The 24,793-nt window shown below is 41.8% G+C and overlaps 2 protein-coding genes across 5 annotated transcripts; one reads left to right on the forward strand and one right to left on the reverse strand.

The window, feature by feature from the left end:
* Positions 1-2,334: 2,334 nt before the first annotated feature.
* GOLT1B (golgi transport 1B) lies at positions 2,335-7,352 on the forward strand. 2 transcript variants are annotated; one of them, XM_076065355.1, is made up of 5 exons: positions 2,335-2,565; positions 3,915-4,006; positions 4,169-4,347; positions 4,803-4,884; positions 5,055-5,073. In XM_076065355.1, the coding sequence occupies exons 1-5, from the start codon at positions 2,541-2,543 to the stop codon at positions 5,055-5,057; spliced, it is 381 nt and encodes a 126-aa protein (XP_075921470.1). In that variant the 5' UTR covers positions 2,335-2,540; the 3' UTR covers positions 5,058-5,073. The 2 variants fall into 2 exon arrangements, with proteins under 2 accessions (XP_075921470.1, XP_032804939.1); XM_032949048.2 differs by lacking the exon at positions 5,055-5,073 and adding an exon at positions 5,784-7,352 and having other exon boundaries at positions 2,338-2,565.
* A 1,282-nt stretch (positions 7,353-8,634) lies between these two features.
* On the reverse strand, positions 8,635-24,774 carry LOC116939956 (cysteine and glycine-rich protein 2-like). Of its 3 annotated transcripts, none has more exons than XM_032949046.2 (6): positions 24,119-24,774; positions 19,263-19,390; positions 14,355-14,514; positions 13,017-13,149; positions 12,184-12,277; positions 8,635-10,460 (listed from the first exon to the last, which is right to left on the reverse strand). In XM_032949046.2, the coding sequence occupies exons 2-6, from the start codon at positions 19,372-19,374 to the stop codon at positions 10,384-10,386; spliced, it is 576 nt and encodes a 191-aa protein (XP_032804937.2). In that variant the 5' UTR covers positions 19,375-19,390; positions 24,119-24,774; the 3' UTR covers positions 8,635-10,383. The 3 variants fall into 3 exon arrangements, with proteins under 3 accessions (XP_032804937.2, XP_032804936.2, XP_032804935.2); XM_032949045.2 differs by having other exon boundaries at positions 13,017-13,152; XM_032949044.2 differs by having other exon boundaries at positions 13,017-13,155.
* Positions 24,775-24,793: the final 19 nt, after the last annotated feature.

Here is a 24,793-nt window from a genome sequence, read left to right on the forward strand (position 1 = left end):
TGACTGAAAACACTGGCTAATATGGGATTGAGCCTGGCTGTTGTGATCTAGTCTTATTACTGGGTATCATGAAATAAGACACAAAACTACTATCGTACAGTATTCAGACTAAGGATACAACTCTGGTTCGTATGGTTTTGTCAGATTAAGGTAAGTATGGGATTTATCTCAACTTTAAATAACATCCTCCCTGTGTTAATATCATTATACTGGATTATGTTGTTTACACCGGTTTGTTAACCTTATTGCTGCTATTAGCATTTTGTTAACGTATAACCTTCATGCTTAAGTAACACTAACGCAAATTGTTCGACTCAGAAATTTCTAAAATAGCCTTTAACATGTTATGTCAATGACCGGTCTCGTGTGGTGTAAAACGGCCCCATCCGTCGGCGTCGTCAACAACACTGCAGAGGCAGCCACCCGGTTTCCAGAAGTTATCTTCCGCCTGTTTTTTTTATGTTTGCTTTACGTCATCTAGGTCTTCCGGAAGAGCAATTCCTTTCATTTCCTCAACCGGTTCAGAACAGGATTTCTATCTACCGCATGTTTTTTTTTGTATCTTCCAATTTTTTTCCGGAAGACGTCTACCGTCAGTTCACTCGGAATCTTTACATTCCGGAAGAGTTCCCACCTGTTCGTTCATTTGCAATCTTCCTATTCCGGAAGATAATCCAACGTCCGTTTAATCTTGATTTGAAGTACAGTCTATTATTGGTTCTTTCTGTAAAGTCACGTAGAAGGGAAATAATAATAAAATAATAAAAATAAAACAATACAATTCTCACGACGTTTCGATTGCAACACAAGCAATAATCATCAGGTGTGAAAAACCATAGCAAGAAGATTTGAAAAAAGTGGCGGTGTGGTTTTTCACACCTGATGATGATTGCTTGTGTTGCAATCGAAACATCGTGAGAATTTCATTGTTTTATTATTATTTTATTATTTCCCTTCTACGTTACTTTCCGAAAGAACCAAGAACATAAAAATTTTCATTTTATTTTTCTACCTACGTGACTAAAGAGTAACGTCCGGTTACTTGCAATCTTTTTTTCTTCTAGATTTGAAGTTTTCGTGACTGCAATGATCCATACTCTTTGGTTCTTTAGGTAAAGTCACGTAGGTTAAAAAAATAAAATTAATCAAATCACGACGTTTCGGAAGCAACACAAGCCTCCGTCATCAGGTGGGATAGTCACAGCAAGAAGTAATTACACTTTACCGAAAGAACTAAAGAGTATGAATCTTTTTTCTCTTCCGCAAAACCTGGAATACGTCTGCCGTCCTGTTCACTTGTTATCTTCCTCTTTCGGAAGATAAATAGTGGTACCTCGGAGATCGAACGCCCCAGAACTTGAACAATTCGGTGATCGAACACGGTTTTGGAACGAATTAAGTTCGATCTTTCGAGGTACCACTGTACAACGTCTGTTTGATTTAAAGCTTTCGTGACTGCAGGGATTCATATTATTGCTTCTTTCGGTAAAGTCACGTAGAAGGTAAACAATTAAATAATAAAAATATAAAATAATACAATTCTCACGACGTTTCGACTGCAACACAAGAAGCAATCATCATCAGGTGTGCAAATCACAAGAAAATTTGAAAAAAAGTGACAAATTTTTCTTGCTGTGGTTTTCACACCTGATGATGATTGCTTGCGTTGCAGTCGAAACGTCGTGATAATTTTATTTTTTATATTTTTATTATTTTATTGCTTCCCTTCGACGTGACTTTACCGAAAGAACCAAGAATGTGTACAACTCATTGTTTTTTTCGGTAAAGTCACGTATGTAGAAATACAATACAATTATATTTAAACAATCACGACGTTTCGATCACAACGCAAGCGATCTTCATCAGGTGTCAAGAACAAATCACGGAGGTAAATACAACAAAAAGATGAGAGACGAGAATTCAACAAACCTGAAAAAACATTATGTGAAGCACATCCAGTCAGGCCAACAACACAGTTAGACACTTCCTGGCGGACCACGAATTTCAGAAGAGTGTTAAATTTCGTGTTCAACCTTTGGATTGCACATACCAGCATAGATAGAATGAAAAATACGAGGTACACGGTCAGTGGAAATACATATACAAGTCCACCAAGAGGTAAGGAGGGAGGAAAGACGAAAGCTTTAATACTTTATTAATGTGTACAACATCTGTTTGCTTTGCTATCTCTTCCCTCCTTCAGTAATCCGGAAGGCGTCTACCGTCCGTTCACTTGCAACCTTCCGACCGTGCGTCTTCCCATTCCGGAAGACGGTTCGTGCGCCTAAATGTTTTTTTTAATCTCGCCCTGTAAGTAAGGACGCCTCCCATTGGTCGACGTGGCGCGTGCGACCAATGGGAGCGCGCCTTGCTGGCTGGTGGCGCCGGGCGGTAGACGTGGCCGTGGAATGATTCCGACGCGACTGCGGCTGGCACCAGCAACAGCTGAGATCCCCCACGGCTTCTCCTCCTCCTCCTCTTAGTCATCCTCTTAGTCATCCTCCCTTCCTCCTCCTCGTCGTCGTCCCGCCACCGCCACCATGATCTCCGTGACCGACACGCAGAGTGAGTCTCCTCTTCCTCCTCCTCAACGTTGGTTGACTGATGCATCAAAGCGCCTTCTTGTCTGTTATGCGCGTCAAGGGGCCGTGTCGGAAGGGTCTGCTCGTGATGAGTTTACCGTAAGAGTGCGCGCCCAGTACGAGCAGGGGACTGCATAGAGGCGATTACGGCGATGTCACGCCTTTAAAAGTTGCCTTGAAAGGTGTTGCGGACGTCACATGGGGGAGGTCATCGTGGTGCTCGATGGTGGTAGCGTCCGAGCTGTAACTTTAAAGTTTTCATGTTGTTGCTGTGTTGGTTATTCAACGGAGCGTGCCACGGCCGTGTGTGATGACAACAACAACAATAACAAAAAACAACAACACAACCACCAGTTGCCACTTAAGTGGCTGTGTGTACATTGTGTGCGACAGCTCATAAACACAGCCTTGAGCGCGTGGAGCTGATGGAGAAAGAGCTGTAAGCTGTCAAGTGTTGAGCAGCAGCGCCTAAGCCTCAACGGTCTAATTAGGTTATTGCATTGAGATATTCCGTATTGTTATTGTTATTTTACGGCCCTGAGCCAGTTAGAAATTCCACGTTCATGAGGTCAAAATTCCACAATGATGACATTATGGGCTCGGTGAATCCGTACATATGGGTTGACGCAATCTAATGTCGTTCACTTCTAGAGTAATGCGATTTAATTACTATATGTGACATCCATTCTCTTACATTAGCTTGTGACATTACAAAGGAGCTTCTGCCAAGTAATTATTGCTTTGCTATTACCACTAACAGTCCATTAACGATAGCCTCAAGTTAGTGGTAAGATACTGTAATTAAGTTAAGTAAAGGTTACTTGATTAAACAGGTGAAAATGCACGAGAACCAGGATATTCTCATTGGCAAGAATTAACTATGCGCTTAAACATTATTTAATATAGCTCTTTAATATTCTGAGGATTGTATTTATTTCCATCTCAAAATGGGCACGCCTCAACAGGCGTTGAATAGGATATGTCTACATTGACTGGGCTTTCAACTCAGGAATATTCCAGATACCCCACCAACTGATTTACCATCACACAAAGCGTATATTTCTGTTATTTTAGCATTGAAGAGAATATCTATTTGGATATTTTCTTTTTCAACATTTCATAAACCTAAATGTAATATGTGTATTCACTGCAGTTCATACCATTCATATAATATTACTTTTACATGCCTGACATTTTGAGGCGTGCAAAATAATGCATGGTATTAATGGTATGAATTGCAGTGACTACACCAAATACCAGAAAGTATATTTTATCTACATTTTGTTATGCCAAGAAAACTCAACCAAATGTAAAACTTTGTCTTGTTTGCAGAGATTGGGATGGGGTTAACTGGATTTGGGGTGTTTTTCCTCTTCTTCGGGATGATGCTGTTCTTTGACAAAGCACTTCTGGCCATCGGAAATGTAAGTCCAGCCATGCGTTACAAAATTACTTAATGCTGTATTAAATTGGTAATGCAATGCATATTATTCCACGTACTGCGTTCCAGCACCATTGCTTGTTATTTTCCGAACTTAAGTCGTGGATTGCAAATGTGAATTTCCTTCCGTATAATTGTTCTGCAGATTTTGTTTCTGGCCGGCCTGGCTTTTGTCATTGGTCTGGAGAGGACTTTCCGGTTCTTCTTCCAGAAGCATAAGTTACGGGCTGCAGCATTCTTCTTTGGTGGGATTCTGATCGTGCTCGTGGGGTGGCCGATGATCGGAATGGTGCTGGAAATATATGGCTTCTTCCTTCTATTCCGGTAAGAATGAATGTGCTGGGGTTTCAGTGCTCGGACCAGCATTTAGATCAGTTGTGGTTTATTAATGACATCGCACCTCTGATGAACACGGATGCATACCTGTTAACACATACAGTTTACCCGTATTCTTGTGCAGGGAAATATATGTTTTAGTTCCATACGGCGTACAGCCGTTTCAATACAGGCTTTGTCGGATGAACGTTGAGATTTATAAGGGCTCGGTGGAACAATAAAGTCTTAATTGGTCTGTAATAAGGTAGGCACTGATAAGGGGTTGTCAGGCATACGGTTGGCTATCTATGGTGTGAAAGAAGTTCAACATACACCCTCTGGGTGAGCGTTATGTAATTTCCTTCTCTGGTTTAATATCATTGTCCAATGTAATTTTCACAGTCGTGTCTGACTGGTGATATATTCTCACTTGCATTTGTGTTGGTTTTCTTTTTAATTTGCAGAGGATTTTTCCCAATCGTGATTGGATTTATCAGGCGAATTCCAGTTTTGGGGTCCATTTTGAATTTACCTGGATTAAGTTCGGTAAGTTGGAACCCAATCTAATATTGTGCTGCTTTTTTTATAGGAAAGAAAGAAATCTTGGCTTTGAATTGTTATCGATGAGGACTTTTCCAGCGTTTACTATTAAACAACATTGCTTTACGAATGAAGTGATGGAACTTTAATTTAATGTTATGTTTCTTCTGTTAAAGTAAATGCATGGAAGTTGTAAAGGTATGTTATCTCTTGTACGTTGAAAATGTTTATCAAATTGTGTGCAACATAACTACATTTGAGAATATCCCTTGTTTAAAATTATTACAATGTTCTGTAAGATTCTGTAAATAAAGAATATACCGGTTGCTTAATTATGATAAATATAGAACGAATTCAAAATATCTACGTTATGATCTTTGAACTTGTGCTAACAAATTCCACATGTGCTGTACTGTATTGGCTGAAACCAGTACTATGGACACTGATCATATGGCAATGCACAGTAATGCTTTTTAATTTAACAGTATTGGTCCAAATCTGTGCAATAATTTGTTTTGTTTCTGCATGAATTGTAATTTTTATTTGCCGCGCTTACTGCAAAGAGGTGCAATAATAATGTTAAATGTCTGCATTTATAAACTCAATCTAATATAGAACTCCTGTTGTCTGTGATGGTGTGGGGGGGTTAGTAGCAATACTCTATTATCTGCTTTTGAACATGTATGTCACCTAGAAGCATTGGGGAACTCATCTCACGTGTGGAAACTTTGTGCAGCCAAGGGATTACAGTTCTGATAAAGTGTTTCCATAGCCTATTGTCTGATAATTGCAAACCGTTGATTGTGGAAAAGGGCAGGCATTTTACATCCTCTGACTTCCTCTGATAACATTTTGCAAGCAAGGGGTTTGTGAGGAAAAACTCTTCTGTTGTATTTTTGTTGCAGCTGGTGGACAAAATTGGGGAGAGTGACACGATGGTGTGATATGCTTTCCACTAAGAAGGGCCAAAGGACAAGACTACAGCTCTCTGTGCAGTGCGTCAAGATGTTAATGGAATAGCAACACATTTAAAAGAAAACCCTCCAAACACAGACTGGACACTGGAGGTCTAAACGCATTGTCTGGATAAAAGTGTTTCTTATATTGGATCTTAAACACTCTGCATGGAAACACAAGCACCAAGACTTTGTTTTTTTGTAATTTATTTTGCTTAATTTTTATAAGACCCCATTTTGAGCTTTTGAAGTGAAATACTGTAAGATTAATGCATTACTTGGTAATTAGTTGATTCCAATGATTTAAGAATTCAGGTTCTGTTGGCGGTAATATCAAATTATTGTGTTTAATCATGCAAAAATATTTAGATTTGAGTGAGTTGGAATATGTAAACATTTTAACTCCATGCAAGTCGCATTTGTAATGAAGCAAGGTTAAAGCTTTTCAGTAGAAATTCAAGCACGCATCTTATGCTTGATATTTTGAACTTTATGTAGAAACAATGAGGCATTTAAAAGGTTTGATGTATATTTCTACTGCTTAGATTGTACACAAAACACTATCCATGTTGTACGTGGTACAGTGATGTAAAATAAACTCCTTGTTAAGTTCTGTAAGAGCTGTTTTATGTCATGTGCTTTAAATATTAGCATTAAAACATCTGTACAATTCTGCAATCTTGCAACTTAAATAAAATACTGTACATCCAAATGTTTAATTGAAAGAAAAATAGCAGAAACACGGCCTTTGTTAGTGCTGGTAGGGATATAGACAAATTATGTATTTGAAGTTGACTTAGTTTTAGCAATTGAAAGTGTTTTCAAACGTTATTTTTGTAGGCATGTAACGCTATATCGAGGAAAAAAAACATTTTGTCCACCGCTAGAGGTGCTAAATTTAATCGCAGTGTTGAATACAATTCGATTCTTGAGCCAAATTGCGGTACTGTTAATTCATCAAATCGTGTGTGGACCATTCGTTACATGCCTCGTCTTCCATAACCTGTCTGCTATGAGCTTGTGGCGCCACTAGGCGGTGTTGTACACTCATCAATGCACTGAGTCAAGGCCTGTATAAAAAGTGTGCTTAATTTGAAACTGACAAAATGTTTGTATTGAGCTTACTATGATTTGGAAATGTATATTACACAATATTTCGCCCCTAGTTTGTTTGGGGATTTAAATTTTAAGCAAAACATTTTTTTTACGTGTAAACGCAAAAAGACGTGGCAAGGGCGTGTAGATTCTGGCATCAAGAGCGCTCGTCTCCTATCAGTTTTGTGAGGGGCCTTAATCTTAAAAACTTGAGACAAGCAAGCGGAATTGGGTTTTGAATTATTTACAAAATCTAAAGGCATACAAACGTTTACATTGAAGGGTGGGCCTTTTGGGCGACATCAGGAATTGTGTACACTTTTTTCCATACAGATGATGAAATCTTGCTGGTTTAACATCGTCTTTAAAAAAAAACTGCGTCAATAGGTGTAAAATAAACGGACAGCACTGTCTTATCAGAAAGTGTTTTTTTGGTATTTTATAACTCCACGACACCACATTGTAATAATATTTGTATTAATTTGTATATTAAAGTGTGTGTTTCTGTGGTAATGCTTTCAGATCACCTTAGTTTATGGTGAAGTTGATAATTTACAATTCTTAAGTAATCATAAGTCTAGTCATTCAAAGAAATGTGCTCTTATCCCAGCTATTCAGTTCTTTTTTAAAAGTTGTATTAAAGAAATAAAGGATGAAAAATAAATGGTGAAAGTATTAGCCATCCCATTTGCTGACAACAGTCGCTATTACAACCAGTGGAAATTAACTACAGGAAAATGTTGAGTAAAATCTCAATTTGAGCAAAACAAATGACATGCACATGTTTGATAAACAAAATGACATTAATTGATGGTTGGACGTTGCTAGGAAACAGAATATACCTATACATTTTGAAGGCCGATTGCAATAAAAAGGATGAAATGTTAAGGAGAGTTACAGTACCATAGAGTGCTTTTAAAAAAATATGCATATGATCATGAAAAGCAACATACCATTGTGCCTGAAGAACGCTTCAGTCGCTATATATATCCTACCATTGATCAATATAAACTACCAAAAATACGGAACAAAGCTGAAAAGTTCACAAAGAAGCACAAGAGAGATGCACGTTTGTAGTTACACCGAGAGACCGAAAGAGGAATGTTGATGAGACACATCGCTTAAAGGGTTTTATGGCTGATGGACAAGCCTGGTGATAAAATAGTAGCCAAGGGGGGAGATATAGCAACGAGATCAACTCTTGTGCCAGAAATGTGCCCATCGTAGGGCCTTAAGTGATGGCATCGTCCGTGTGAAGCAGCCTTCATCCAGCAGTGGATAAGTCAAAGCTGATATAGTTTTAAGTGAGAATGTTTTAACCTGTGAAAGTTTACCAACACATGCAGCCAATATGCTGTATGGTCTATTTATTACAGTATATGGCCTGTACGTCCCACTGCTCATGCGCGGTGAACTGCATTATTGCTTTGTATAGCAGTGCTGTCTGTAGTCTCGTGGGTGTGCTGTAGACGTGGCTATATAACTCCACTCACAGCCATTGTGTGTCAGGTAAATATATATTATATGCGATTTATTATGGGAATGTAAGATGCTATCTCTGGTCCATATGGTATGTAGTCTGTGCCTGGGAGGGAAATCGGACTTGGTCTCTTATTGTGATGATCAGGGGTCATTGTCCATGCCGTGTGTGGAGATAATGCATGTCTCACGTGATGCTTGAATGTTGTAAACACACAGAGCGTGCTCCGAGTTCACAATTTTTATTGTTAAGTAACAACAATAACAACAGTACAGTACACGAGTGAATGAACAATTGTGGTCTCCAGAGCACAGCATAGTTTGCACAACCTTTAACACAAATTTTGCATAACTTGTTTAACTGGTGCACAGCATTGAACGACAGAGACGGCTGGTAGGCTACTTGTAAAATGCTTCTGCAGAAATAAAGATAGGAGCTGAGTTCTTGAGGAATATAAAGATACAAACAAGATAGCCATGATATGAATGTGTGCGAGTAGAGGAACTGGGTGATTGGGGAACCAGGTGATCGGTAAATTGGGTCATGACGAAGCCGAGTGCTGGAGGAGTTGAGCGATGAGGAATCAGGTGACGGGTGTAGCAGGTACTATGCGAGTTTGGTTGGTGGTAAGAAATGCGATTGGCGGAGTCGTTGGATGGCAAAGAGCAAAAAATGTCCACGTAAGAGAATGCCATTACAACGTAAGCAATATATGTTTAAAAAAAAAGACTTGGCGCATAAAAATAAAACCACACACGTCACTGACCCATGCCTTCCCGACCTCTTCTGACAACTCACCCCCAACTTCCTGTCCATAGGTTGGACATATGGACGCAGTGACTGTTGGGAAACCGTCACCCTTTGTGTGATGTGCAAATTCGAGCAGTTAGGAGCGTGAATGTTTGCACATTGTCGCCACTTCCTTCAAAGAGACATGTGGCAGTGAGGAAATGCAGTCCTGGATTTTTTTGTTGCAAAACTGGGCTTTGAGCAGAGCTGTAAGATCCAGAAGGAATACACTTTTTTTTCTTCCGCAAATAAGATGCCTATCGCAGGCAACATGTGTAAGTTATCTGACACTGAATAATGTCAATATAACAGGGCCAAAGAGTAACCATAAAACCTATGTCACTGATGTCGGTAAACCCAATGAAAATGTACTCTAATGTACATTGACCAGTCATGGCCAAACGTTATTTCAGAACATTTGCCTTTGTGGGGAAAAAAATTGGCTATCAGTGTGTATTGCAATTGCTTGCCCATGCCACTGCTGGCAGAAGGGCATCCATCCACGGACTAGAGGGAGCTCTCGAGAGCCCCTCTAAGAGGGTATTTGGCCACTCTTCCACATTGGTGGGAACACCTACACTTTATAATCCACCGGCCAATCGACTAACTTTGTCTCACCCGTTTATACTGCCCGGTGGACAGAGGCATGGGAGGGGGTGGAGTGGATTTAAGAAACATGCCGGTTGTTCCAACTGATATGATTGGGGATTGAACTACCAACCCCTGGATTGCAAGTCCAGTTTGATAACCATTACACCGTGGCAGCGTGCTCGTATTATATGAGTTGCTGGCAGAGACCACAGGTTTTAGACCACAAAGTATTCTCACCCGAATGTTATGCTCGTGTCGTAAGAAGAAATACAATTACTCTACCATGTAATCTGCGGGGCTTGCCTCTACAATTTAAATGACTGACGATTCTAAAATGTACACAGTATTACTGCTAATGCCAAAAAGTTAAATTGTAAACGTCCCAATTCCACACACATAGCAAATAACGTCATCTTGTTATTGCCAAAAATACACCGGAACTTTCAACGGATCCTTTAGACTCGTTTTCTCAATTTGATTATAGATATATGTATTTTGGGGACATCAATCTTACACATTGTATTAAACATGCCTGCTCGGCTTTTCTGACGGATCTCAATGTGCACGTTCTATTCACGGTGATCACCTTATGGCTCATTGGGTGTGTGCCAGTGCTCCAGCACCTTGACCAAACCCAACGCCTTTGGGTCCAAAGTATTTTGCATAGCAGCCTGAAAAATAAATGAGAGTATGTTACTGTGAGTACCGTGTGTGCGGTGGGGAGCGGCAGTGCAACGGTTGGCGCGCTGCGCTATGAACCCGGCGATCTGAGTTCCATTTCTGCTCACGGCCAACACCGGTGACCATTATCTGAACTGGTCCTGGGTCTCCCCTAGGTCGACTCAGCCTCAAATGAGTACCTGGTGCGGTGCGTAAAAACATAGCAAGTAGGGAGACAAAGGCGGCCGGGCGTGGTGCTGGCCACCCACCCCCTCGTGTGCCGTGCCGGCCTTCCTATGTGCTCACTAGCAGCACTTGCCCCAACAGTCTGTTAAGGCTATACGGGGGATCTTTGTCTTTTGTGGGGAGCGGTGGTGTAGCGGTTAGCGCGCTGCGCTTCGACCCCGGCGACCCGGGTTCGATTATAGCTCACGGCAAACACCGGTGACGATTATCTGAACTGGTTCTGGGCCTCCCCTAGGTAGGCTCAGCCTCAAATGAGTACCTGGTGCATCATGTAAACATCGCCACTAGGGAGACAAAGGTGGTCGGGTGTGGTGCTTATCACCCTACCCGTGTGCGTTCTGGCCTTCATAGGTGCTCGCTAAACAGCACTTGCCCCAACAACCTGTTAAGGCTATAGGGGTGATCTTTGTTTTGATACATAATTTAATTTCATCAATGCTAGCCATATGAGCAGTGGTGGTGCTAGGCATAAACAAACTAAGCAAGAGCTTCGGGTCCCAAACAGCTGAAAGGGTCCTCAGAATCAGAAAGCTAATTAATCTCCATCATCTCTATCTTGTTTGTATCTTTCTTCTCTAATCTCAATACATACAGTATACAGTGTCTCTTGTCTGTCTCTTGGGTCAGATAACTTTGAGTTGATAAATCAAAAAGGGGGCACCTCCAAAGCTAATGTTTGCTTAGGGCCCACAGGGGACCAGTACCAAAGATCCCCCGTGTAGCCTTAACAGACTGTTGGGGCTAAGTGCTGTTAGCGATCAGCACCTATGAAGAAGGCGGGAATGGCACACGAGGGGGTTGGGTGGCCAGCAACCACGCCCGGCCGCCTTTGTCTCCCCATTGGTGATGTTTACGCAGCGCACCAGGTACTCATTTTAGGCTGAGTTGACTTAGGGGAGGCCCAGTACCGGTTCTGATAATCGTTACTGGTGTTGGCAGCGCAGTGCTAGTCGCTAAATTACTGCACCCCTCCCATAGAGGGCAAGTATCAAATATCCCTCTGATAACCTTGACAGACTTTTGGAGCAAGTACTGTTCGCGAGCACCTATGGAGGCACTGTGGCATCTGCACATAGACAACATGAGGTGTCAATCAACTGCTGGATGAAGTCCTGTCCATGCCATGTCAGACGTGGCAATTTGTTTGTGATGCTTTGTGAAGGGAAGGCCCGGAAACCAGTTCAGATATCACTCGCCACTTCTGCAGCTGAGATTTGAACTCAGGTTTCCAGGTTAAAAGCACATGTGTACTAACCGCTGTGTCACTTACTCCTCCCCTGCACACATACAGTATATTTACACGTACACACAAGAATGCAATAATGCACATAGAGCCAAAAATAAGGCAATTCTACGATTAATAGTGCTCAATGTGAATGCTCGAGAAAGCTCGTATTAAGATCGGAGTTACCTTGTAAATCCACCGAGAAACTGTACACCGTATTGTATTATACGCTGCGCATCAAAATTCTGGTGCAATAATTGTACCTTTACAATAGAGCTCTCCATCACGGTCAGTGACAGTGGTAGATTCCAGACCCTTGCCACATTTGGCACAGCGGAAGCAGCTCTTGTGCCAAGGCTGGGGAAACAATGCATGGGGGAAAAAAATAGTGTGTGCACGTGGAAGCAGAAGCAATGCACAGGCACGCACTCATTCACACATCATTGCTGATCGAAATGCATAGTCAACTTTTAATTATCCGGGGTTAATGGGGAGACGGGTAGAGCAGATAAGCGAGATTCACAACATAAATATTATACCAAAACAAATATTTATTTTTGTTACCTATGGATGGGGGTGAAGATATAGAATGTGGTGGTATGTGCTATAATTGTTTATTAAAGTATTCGGTTTACCTGCCGACTAGTTTGTGGCCATATGTGCCCTCAGTCGGGAGAGAGGATCCGCAAATTAATTAATCCAGTGTGCGCGTACAAATATAACTTTTTGTTGTTTTTGCAAGTATGGTTAATCTGCCATTCGAACAATCCAGTTATGGATAAATATAGAGTTGACTGTACTGTTCTATGTCTCCGCATATAAGCGACAAAAAGAATCATTCCAAAAATATATTGGCTTTCCGGACCAATATTAAGCTGCGTTTGTTTAGATAAAACCACCTCTCAACCGGTTTCAATGTTCTGGGTCTCATCAGCGGTCAGGCTTGTTAAACAAATGCTTCTGGATTAACATACATCATTGGCAAGACCACTCCATATAAATTTAAGGCACCTTGGGGAACATTTTTATAAATAAATTAAATATGAAAAATGAATAAATAAATTAAGTATGAAAAATTTAATCAGGCAGGGCCCACCTTTCCGGCGCCCACGATTTTCTCCGCGGCGTAGACGGGCTTTGTGCAGCGGGAGCAGGCGTCTGCCGCCCCGCCAAACCGCTGGGCCAGCTTATTCACGGACGCTCCTCCTTGGCGCTTGGCTTTGTTGCTGCTGCTGCTGCCATCAGCCGCCGTGCCACAGCGCGCACAATTAGGCTACACGAGTGGGAGCCTGCGCTATCGCTCTCTCTCTCTCTCCCCTGTATTACCGAGCTCAGGATAATTTGAGATTACTTGCGTTAATTGGATGAACGCCAAACAGCAGCATACCAAAATCGCATTGTGTTGCTTGTGTAAATAATTGGGAAATGTTGGCTTTACTGCTCCGTGTATCAGTGGCTGTTGCATGCACTTTGTTTAAAATAGTGAAGAAAGGGGTTAAACATTTTTTTTAAATTAAATTTGATATAAATGATATAGAAGTTGGCATGAAATTACTAATTCAAGTCAAAATCAGCTCAAGGATTTTTGAACACACACCAACCACCTATTATTCAAATGAATGCTTGTTTGACATGCATTCGATGCCTCAGAAAACAAGCTTAAAAATTCAGGAAGGCTTTCCTGGGTGACGGGCATTTTATTATTTTTAGACATTATTACTCTAAGAGATTCCACTAAATGTAATTGTTGCAGGAATAATTTATTTAAATGTGTGTGTAGGTTAAATCTACACACACATTTATTTTAAGCAATTTCAGAAAGGATGTACAGCTGAGATGTAACCATTTACTGTTTCATCAGGCATCCCATTATAGCTTATTACCATCGTGAAATGAAATGTTCCTTTTAAAATGTACACAAAGCATTGCAAATGCACATTCACTGAATATTTTGCAAAATGTCACTATAGATTTATTATTGTTACATATGTTTATTGTGTCTAAATGGGTCTGCTTTCATCTCCTGGTTTAATAAAGGATACTATATATTTATTGAGCGGTTATAATGTCATAACCACTCAATAAATATGTATTTATAGCGGCATGGGTGCGGTGGGACAGTGGTTAGCGCACTGCTCTACAATTTCAGCAACTCAAATTAGATTCCCGCTCATAACCAATAACAGAGGCCAATATTTGAACCGGTCCTGGGCCTCCCCCAGGTCGACTCAGCCTTAAATGAGTACCTGACGCAGTGTAAACTACCACACTGGGGGAGACAGATGCGTTGGTGTTGCTCATTCAAAACGCGAGCAGCACTTGCCCCAAGTTTGTTAAAAGGAGGATTTTTTTTATTAGTATATCTAGGGGTATGTTTCTGAGCAGGACAGTGAAGGAGTGAGGAGGTGATGGATGCGGGGGGGGGGGTTCGTACCTATGGGCCATGACGCCACCGCCATCCATGCTGAGGGCACCAGCGCCCTGGCCAAAGCCGTATCCCTTCGGGCCATACTTACGAGAGTAGCAGGGCTGGCAGTAGATCTCATCACCGTGCACAGTCACCGTTGATGTCTCCAGGGCTTTGTGACACACCACTGCCAGGGCACGCAGGTTCAAGGATTCAGAATAAGAATATGTATTTGCACTGGAAGAATTCGATGAGCTATAAAGCTCTTTTTTCACAGATGTCGAGATTCACATGTTATGAGAGTTACCCTACCCATCACCCCTTGACATCAGTCTGCAGGGCACCCTCTTCCCTAGGTCTGCTGTGTATGTGTGGCCCTCCAGTTTCGTGTGGTTATGGTTTATTGTTGTCGTTTTGCTGCCTTGCCCAAACTTACATGTGGTCTTGACAACCAAAATAACAAGATCAATTTGTCTCGAATTCAGTAAAAAAAACTCAATATTTCAAGAGCCGCAATGATTGTGAATACGAGATGGTGGCGCTTCATAAATAACGTCAAGAAGCGGCCCTTAAAGAGCCGCAGGTTGCTGACCCTTGGGCTTGACAAATGTGCAGGAATTTATTTACTACTGCAATTTGTATTTCCATGCTTTATTGATGTGTATTGAATTATTCACGTTTTAACGAATTACCTAACTTTTCTCTAAATTACTCTTGCATCACGGGACCTCCCTTCTCTAGATTTGAAGCTTTCGTGACTGCAAGGATCCACACTGTTTGGTTCTATTCGGTAAAGTCACGTAGGTAAAAAATAAAACAACAAAAAATCACGACGTTTCGGCCACAACACAAGTGGCCTTCATCAGGTGAAGGGACCAAACTGTCCAGAGGACAGCGTTGGAGTGAAGAAAGCCAAGCGCAGGTCGCCTCCTTTAAGCTGTGAGGGGGTAAACAGAAAATGTTGCTGTCACCCCAAACCACATACCAGTAGATGATATCATCTCTCAGGTCGATGTAGCCCTCAAAGGCGTAGGACACATCCAAGCAGACGTTGCGAGAGCTGAAATAGCCACTATTCTAAAGAATGCTAAGAAACCCATTAGCAACATCAGCAAAATGAACGCTCTGAACTCGCGAATTTAAAAAACAGAAATGATATAGTCATCCTCTCAGCCGATAAAGGCAACACTACTGTAATTATGGATAAAAAAAATCATATAACAACAAAATCCAGAACCTGCTCAACGATGGAAGTTACTCAAAAATTAAAAATTATCCTACTAATAGCCTAACGATAAAAAACAAGATCATCACAAGTTCGACCTCCCTACTCGAACCAACTAAACGTCCCTCCCTAAAACCTTCTGCTGCAAGACCCCCTAGATTCTATGGTCTTCCCAAGATTCATAAAGAAGGCACCCCACTACGACCCATCATATCCATGATCAACTCCCCTACCTATAGACTAGCCCGTTTTCTGTCAGATACCTTGCTGCCTTTCACTGGCAAGATCGCCCTCAGCAGTACTTAACTCAGCCCAATTGGTCTCTATGGTCAAGGACTTTGTACTGTCCCCTTACGATATCCTTGTCAGCTTCGCTGTGGTCTCTCTGTTCACCAAGGTCCCAGTACCTGATGCCATTGAAATAATTGAAAATTTAGTCCAACATGGACTAGACCCTGATACACCTGCACTGGTTATGCACTGCCTCACCAATACCTACTTTACTTGGAATGGTACCTTCCACAAACAAAATGAGGGTACCCCCATGGGTTCCCCCTTGTCACCAGTGATAGCCAATATTTTCATGGAGAGATTTGAATCAGACACCATCCAGACTTCCACCCTCAGACCTTCCCTGTGGAAGAGATATGTAGACGACACTTTCGTCATTTGGCCACAATGGCCTCCCAGCTTTGAATCTTTTCCTAGACCACATTGATTGACACCCCGCCATCAAATTCACCATGGAAGTGGAGAAAGATGGCAAGCTGCCATTCTTGGATGTTCTGTTTGAGAGGAGACCTGATGGCTCATTGGGACATTCTGTCTACAGGAAACCCACCCACACAGATTCCTACTTGAAACCTGATTCCCACCACCACCCGACGCAAAATAATTATCTCATCAAAACGTTATACCACAGGGCTCATTGCATTTCGGACCAACACCACCTGACCAGTGAATTAAAACATGTACATCTAGCCCTCAAAAGGAATGGATACTCTGACCGTACCATCCGCCAAGCTGTTTCTCCCTCCAAACAGAAACAACCACTTGATACTCCGATCAAAACCATCACACTACCATATATAGCAGGCGTTACTAAAAAAATCTCCAAAATTCTAAACAAACACAAGATCCTGGTCCGGTTCAATACAGTACACAAAATCCGTGACCTGATCCCTTCCGTGAAGGATGCCATTCCTGACTTACAGTACCCCGGGGTTTACAAATTGATCTGCACCTGTGGTGACTGTTATATCGGGGAGACGAAACGACATGTCTCTGACCGAATTCGCGAGCACAAATCAGATTTGAAACACGGCAGAATGAATTCTTCTGCCGTAGCTGATCACTGTTACAATGCTGTGGGTGATCACGATATAGTTTTCTTAGATACCAAGGTCCTCTGCAAACCCATGGGTTTTTATCAGAGATTTGTCCACGAGGCAATTCAGGTTTACAAACACAGACAATTTCAACCAAGAAGATGGTTTCAAATTAAGCAACCATTGGAAAGATGTTCTCAATCGAACCAAACATTAAACTAATTTTCAATGGTACAGTATATTTATTCAAGTAATGGCATTCCAAACTCTCACGGTGGTGTAATGTCATTTTATGCTAATTCCAAGCTTTCACAGTAGTACATTTTATGCTAATTCCTTTGTCAAGGCGTTTTCTGTTGACCCCCTCACAGCTTAAAGGAGGCGACCTGCGCTTGGCTTTCTTCACTCCAACGCTGGCCTCTGGACAGTTTGGTCCCTTCACCTGATGAAAGCCACTTGTGTTGTGGCTGAAACGTCGTGATTTTTTGTTGTTTTATATTTTTTTACCTACGTGACTTTACCGAATAGAACCAAAGAGTAGGGACCTCCCTTGCCAGTATCAAAATGTAGAGTAGAATGGGGAAGTGGCGTCACGTGTGCTGTCCAGTGCGATGACGTCACTATAGACGTGACGTCATGCGCTCGGGGCAGCAGAATGACATCACGGCTCCTCAAGTATAAAGGGGGGACCCGGTGACGTCAGCGGGGTCGCAGCTGGAGAGGAGGGTCTCAGAAGGGTGGAACGGGGAGCCAAAGGCAAGAGGGTAGGGATAGGAGTGGGCACAGTGCCAGGGCTGGACGTGGCTGTGCTCCTCGGTCGGCCGTGTTGGCTGATCCCACGGCCGGCGCAGAGGAGACAGCCTCAGGACCTAGCCCGGGACCCCTAACACCTGGGAAGTTGTTCACCCCCTGTGTATTGTTAAGATTTGTAATGAACCTAAGGCGAAAGCCCTTAACTTACCTCAGCTTCCGAGTGAGTCGTCGGGAACTTCTCAACAAAAGTATAAGAATAGGTTTTACCCTTTCTGGCGATAAAACAGGTGTTAAGATGTTAAAACACAAAAATTAAACCTTTTTGCAAGAAATCATGTCTGCATTAACCACAGATACTTGTGGTGAACATGCAAACCAAAAAACATGCTCGAGTAGTTTATGAATTGTCTTTGAAACTCATCGGTCCACACCAGAAACAGCTTTCTTGAGAGCCAAACCTCAAAAATTGTTTGCCAGAAAGGGCAAAACCTATTCTTATATTACTCTTGCAGCCTTTATTGTATTTTTGTTGACGTGACTTGTTGACCTGCCCCTACTGAGCATCTGCAAAACAGAGCTTTATAGCTTTAAAATTTTGACTTAAAACTTTCGTGACTGCAGGAATTCATATTCTTGGTTCTTTCGGTAAAGTCACAGAGACAGAAAATAAAAATAATAAAATAATAATTAATAAATAACAACATAATAAAAGCAAAAAACCCACGACGTTTCGATCGCAACACAAGCGGTCTTCATCGTGATGCTGCCAGCATGTGGAATGCAGATTGATGCTGTTAAGGGAGGCTGTAGCCATGCACTAATAATCAATAAATGTTTACATTTATATGATGGGCGTGTCAGAGTGTCTTCTCGCGTGCCACCGAGGGCTTAATTTCTCACTCGATATTTTCCAGAACCCTGCTTAGACTGGCTTGGAGTAAGCATTATCGGCGTAAGGGACTACCACGAGAGTACGAGCTATGCCTATATTTATTGTACCCTCAGTTTAACACGTAGGCTTTCGCGACCAATATTATTCATAATAAAGATTTTTGGGTTAGATCGCGTTATTTCTAAATGTGTCGTAACCCTCCACCACCCGATACAGCCAATCAGCATAAAAAGTGTCACGTTGACAAAAGACAGTTCAGTACTTTAGCCCACCGGTGTGTTGAAGAGTGAATCCACAACATTTACAGTTTGAGTACGACGTTTCGCTGGTAATTACATCCAGCATCATCGGGCAATTCGCCAGAATGGTAAAGCCCTCTCCACTTGCTCCCGGTCTTAAATAGAGCAGCAGGGTGACGTCATCATTTAACTCATTTCAGGTGCAGTGATTTGAGGCGGAGGGGGTGGGGGATTGTAATTATATAATCGATTGGTAATCAGTCAATGGTTATGATTAGTAATGAGTTGTAGATTAGTAATTAGTTGTAATGTGTTATTATGAATTTATTGTACCCTATATTACAATACACCTATGACCAGAATCATAGGATTATAGGGTACGTCGAGGAGGAATAATGCCAAAATAATTCCCGGACCAGAGTTCCGGACTGCTCCAGCTGATATTGGGCAGTGGTGCCGCTAATTTTCACCGTGGGTGGCCCAGGCGTTGTCACTCACAGCACTGGAAGCAGGGGCGGTGGTAGCTACGTCCATCGCACTGCACCTCCTCCGCGTGGAACACCACCTTGCCACACGTGCCGCAGTGAGCGCCTCCTCCCCATTGCGACATCGTGCCCAGCAGGAATCTGCCCACATGCAGGTCCAGGGTCAGTCAGTCCACAAGATGGGGGAGGGTGGCACGAACGTTGGGCGGACACAAGGGGTGGATGTGGGATGCACGGAGCACAGACAGAGTGGGCAACAGACGGCGAGGGAGATAGTTATTATTCTCAGGCACAGCTTTATCGGCTTTAAAACTTCCAGAAAATCTTTTGGAAGTGCTGGACCCATTTTCTTGCTTAGAACCTACTGGAATAATTACAATAGCTAGTGTCAGATTATTAGTATGTATGCATGTTTAACTTCTTTGGCACCGTACGTAGCCAACCGTGCTCATCGGGGGTGCTGCTATTTGATTTTACCTCTGAAGACGCGACTTACAAACGATAAGGGAAGTTATTCATGGCCATGTGAAAATATTTGCTAGAATACGAATGCGTAGGTGATCACAGTTGCGCTATGTAGCTCTCCGATGTGTTTTCTGGTTGGACTGTGTGCTCGGCATGCTGTCCTATTCTGGAACTGGACAGTTTTTTTTCCACGTCAGACATCATGCAGAACAACATGCGATGCAACCCAAAAATACGTTGGAGAGTTACACGCCACAACTGTGAAAACCTAGAGTTCAAGCGTATCTTTCTCAAGGTCATGACTATCTTCCCTGATGGTACTCTTTGGTTCTATTGGGTAAAGTCACGTAGGTGAAAATAAAATAACAAAAAATCACGACGTTTCGGCCACAACACAAGCGGCCTTCATCAGGTGAAGGGACGAGACTGTCTGGAGGACACTCCAGCGCTGTCCTCCAGACAGTCTCGTCCCTTCACCTGATGAAGGCCGCTTGTGTTGTGGCCGAAACGTCGTGATTTTTTGTTATTTTATTTTCACCTACGTGACTTTACCCAATAGAACCAAAGAGTATGGATCCTAGCAGTCACGAAAGCTTTAAATCTAGAATTCCCCAATGGTGTTTATGAGTCACATTTTGCCAAATAACACCAAATAATGATGAGCGACATTCACCAAATAATTCTCACTGCCTCTGCCCTATAGGAATGCTTAACATGGCTTCCAAGGAACTTGATGACATTTAAAAAAATATCAATATGCTTACTGTATTACATTTTGTTTAACATATGTGCTTTTAAGTTTAACATGAATTTGGGCCACAAAAATAATGTTTGCATTTCAATCTATTAATTCTAAACTCAAAGATCTATAAAAATGTGTTGTCAAACTGCCCAATTAATTACCACTGCATCATTTTAATTATTCAACAGCATCATAACACACCCGAGGTTTCTCGCGGACAGATTAAACGGATCTGCTCATTGTGGCACCAACGCAAAAATTAAACGATAAGCAATAAAAAACCCCGAGTCTTCTTTACAATATATAGTATCTGTTTTTCCATTACAATGAAATACAGCTCTCTTTATAACTGTCAAATTTACATATAAATTGATCTCTGGTAGTAATAAAAAAGCGAGTGCACAAGCCACGTATTACCGAACTGTACCAAGGGAATAGTTTTCATATTTTTTGGCGGCGTCATAAAATTACTTTTGTAGAAGAGAGCATGTTTGAGATTACTGCAACCATTCCTGAACAACACACATTTGATCAGCATAACGATTTCCATCTCATACTATGTTCAACAGATAACTCTATAGGTGTTTCCTTTGATTTCAATTGTAACATCTGCAGAATTTTTAAGCATAACGATTTCCATCTCATACTATGTTCAACTGATACATCTATAGGGATTTTTTTACTTTCATTTCAATTGTAACATTTGCAAAAAAAATAAACGAGAATATTAGAAGAATTGAGACTTTTTCCTGGTCTCTAATTAATTGGTGAATTTAAAAGCATTTAGAATTTTGTACAATTACAAGTGGTTATTCTTGGTGATGTAATACACACATAGCTAGCTGATAAATACAAACTGTGCAATACCCAGTTTAGAATAACATCTTGATTTTAGACCCAATTTAAAATAAATGTATTTTATATTGGGTCTAACTGAAGCCCACATCCCAGTCTCATCGAGTAATTTTCCTTATTGTGCCAAGACAATTAATGAAGGCAGCTGCTAACACAAAGTGTGTGAACTCAACCACTCGCCATGACTCAAAGGCATTAATATACTCTCGTAGTGCATCGGGGTACATAAGACACCTTAAGCACATCCAGATGGAAAAATTTTAATGTTTTGCCTGAGCCCATTAAGACACCAAATCTCTGATTGTGTAAAAAGGAGACCTGGGTGATTAAAGCAAACCAGTGCAAAGTCGGTACATAAAAATGAATTACAAGATTTACAAAACACTAAAAATGTCAAATTGTCATACAGTGAACCCATAAATTGGATGTTTTGTTCAATACGAACATTGCACAAAGGGAATACGAACACTTAATCAATAAAACAGACGAGGTTGAAGCATCCATCAAAAGCATTTACATTCAAATTGTCCAAGCACTTGTTTCCCCTTTAAATTGGACTTCCGTAAATGGTGCACAACCAATGCAAACCAGCCATTGGTTTTGGACAGTGTTTAGTATATAATAAGTATATATTATTATTGGCAGCAGCTGTTTAGAGCCTTGTAGTGCCAGGATATTTCTAATGGGTTTTGGGTGTGAGGATGTGATTCAAAATAATTTACATTCCCTTTGTAAATCCACAATGCTGAACTACGGTCTCACCACACCGTGCCTGTCATGGGTTGTTGTTAGCCCAAAACTTCACCACGCTGGTCCATGCAGGTTGCTGAAGGGTTATCCCAGTACAGGTTAAGATAGCACCACTGATGTTAGCCATGGCTATGAATCGAACTCTTCTCTATTTCCCATTCTATTCTTCTTCCTTCCCCTCGCCCCTCCACTCCTTCCCGTCCCTCCCGTACCCTTTTGTGATCCCCAAGTACCCTCTATCGCCATCACTCATATCCCTGCCATAGACCATTCTGTTCTGTCACCGTTGTGTAAGCTATGTCAAGCGTCTCCAGTGAAAGCACTCTATAAATATAAAATGAGATTAGATTTTTGGGATAGGTCATGTATATACGTCATTGTTTCTAACTATAACCCCCCACCACCCGACAGAGCCAATTAAATCAAGTTTTATCACGTGGGCAAACGTGCCAATTTATTTTTTTCAGCAAACCGGAATGTTGAAAAGCAAGCAATATTTTTTTTTATTTTGTCCGTTTCGCTGGAAATTGCATCCAGCATCATCAGGAGTGAACAAAGCTCAGCTCCCCCGTGAGAGCTGAACATTTATAACGGTGTGCATTGAGCCAAGAGAGCCTCTTCTGCATCATACACCATTGCAATGTGTTGTTTTCTAGCTCACTGCGCGCCATGAACACGGCAACCTGAGTTTGATTCCCAGCCACGGCGAGCATCAGTAGCGAGTGACATCTCCACCGGTCCTGCATGCTTGACCCCACTTCACCAACCTGAACTGACCAGCATGGTGAAGTATAGTCAAACAACCCTCCTGACCGACACTGTGTGGGGAAACCTTCATCCAGCAATGTGTAGGAACAAAGGAAGTCTGCATAAATTAAACATCGCATTGTTTCTTAAGTGAGATGTGCCAGTATGCACTCAGTGCATTAAAAAAATCATCTGGCATGTTATTAAAATTGGCACCAATTTTGTATATCTTACTGAGGGCGGTATCATCAAAATGTTGCATCACGCTTAATGTACTTTGCGAAATATGTACATTTTGCGGGAATAGAAAGTGTATGTTTAGGCCATTTAGGTTTAATATTCCTGCATTTTGACAGAGACAATGAAATTACAAGAAAACCATCAAGAGTGCTACGAATTAAAATCAGAACCTTGAAATACAACACAAAAACTTGGAGTTAACACGACACAACCTGGAGAAATGTGATCAAACACCGAAGATTCTGTTGATATCTGGCATAAAAATGAAGTACAACCTTTGGTCGAGAAAATTCTATCAAACACAGAATACACCAAGAAGAACATTGTAGTAATGAGTTACATATGAAACAAATTCCTGGATGAACCTCCCTTAAAATTCACGATGTGCGTACATCACAGAAATCACGACATATGCACATACGGTATTGCAACACACAAATGCATTGTACGCGAGGTGGAGCGGTGGCGCATTGGTTAGCGCACTGCGCGATGAGAACCCAGACTCGAGCTCGATTCGCGTCCACAGCTAACAGAAGAAGCGAGTGATATCTGACCTGGTTCTGGGCCCGCACTGACAAGCGTGGTGAAGTATGGTCAAACAACCCGCAGGACGGACAGGGTTTGTGGACGGCTGCCATCCAGCAGTGGATTGACACAGGGACGAAACGTCCATCATATGCACGTATATCACATGGATAATATTATTAAACATGATACAAATGACAATTGTATAATAAATGCACCATTCACGCTTAAATTGATTCACATAACGGTCACGGTGAACGTCATTCATACTACATAATTTGGATGCATGACGTGAAATACATTACGTACATGTAGTACTATTCAGCTATACCTCGTTATATTTGCAGCGCATTAATACTATCGGAGGATATTATAGATTGTGGTGCCATTACTCTTCAGCAAAAACTATACTTGAACAGACGAACCGTTTTTTTTTTTAAATGGCGTTATTAAACACATGCAACACCGAATTAAACCACAATGGTAGTTGTTGTGAACGTGTTATTCAAGAGTGATTCTAAGGCGAGACCAATGAATGTACTCACGTGCAGTCAGCTAAAGTAGGCGAAGCAGCACAGCAGACTTAAGGAGCTGGACAGCGGCGCGTTCTGTCCTCGTTGTGCGAAGATCGCAGTGAATTAGCAGGAGCAACATAACCGAGAGGGGCCATAAATTAAAACCGAATCTGCCCGAGCGTCGTTTGCGAGGCTAATATATCGCAGCTGACGTGCCATCAGGAAGCCCTGCCTCTAACGCATAAGCAGGATCAGGTGTGCATGCTGCTTGATGCTGTTGTTATGCACGAGAGGTGAATGGGTTGTTCCCGTTTATTAATGGCTTGCAATCTGACCGAAACTTACAAACTAATCAGGTAAGGCATATAGCTCTTTTTTCAAAGTGACCTGGCCGCAAATGATAGCTCAACGAAGTGGCTTATTACGTGGAAATGTATAGCAGCCAAATACTATTAAGCGTGCTTCTAAATGTGGAGGGGAAAAAGCGGAGGACCAGAGAAAAATCAACTACCACGGGGAGCACATGCAAAAAAACCAAATGCGCAGCAAGTGTCAGGGTCGGGCTCAAACCCACTACCTCCTGCATACCAGGCGAGGGAGCGTGGTATAACGTTGAAAGTATGTTTAAGATTAGTATATGCCAAACAAACTGTAGCACACCTGCACTAGTGAAAGTCTGAAAAAATGTATAATGTAAAAGACACA

Source organism: Petromyzon marinus, chromosome 7 (assembly GCF_048934315.1).
Source record: "Petromyzon marinus isolate PM22_M1 ecotype Great Lakes invasive population chromosome 7, UKy_Petmar_22M1.pri1.0, whole genome shotgun sequence".
NCBI lineage: Eukaryota > Metazoa > Chordata > Hyperoartia > Petromyzontiformes > Petromyzontidae > Petromyzon > Petromyzon marinus.

Excerpts from the sequence above, each read along its gene's own strand:
- GOLT1B (XM_032949048.2), top strand. The coding sequence starts at position 2,541 with ATGATCTCCGTGACCGACACGCAGA. Across the intron at positions 4,007-4,168 it reads CACTTCTGGCCATCGGAAAT|ATTTTGTTTCTGGCCGGCCT; the intron begins GTAAGTCCAGCC and ends ATTGTTCTGCAG. Across the intron at positions 4,348-4,802 it reads GGCTTCTTCCTTCTATTCCG|AGGATTTTTCCCAATCGTGA; the intron begins GTAAGAATGAAT and ends TTTAATTTGCAG.
- LOC116939956 (XM_032949044.2), bottom strand. The coding sequence starts at position 19,374 with ATGTCGCAATGGGGAGGAGGCGCTCACTGCGGCACGTGTGGCAAGGTG. Across the intron at positions 13,156-14,354 it reads GGTGGCGTCATGGCCCATAG|CAGCAGCAGCAACAAAGCCA; the intron begins GTACGAACCCCC and ends GGCTGATGGCAG. Across the intron at positions 12,278-13,016 it reads AAATCGTGGGCGCCGGAAAG|CCTTGGCACAAGAGCTGCTT; the intron begins GTGGGCCCTGCC and ends TTGTTTCCCCAG.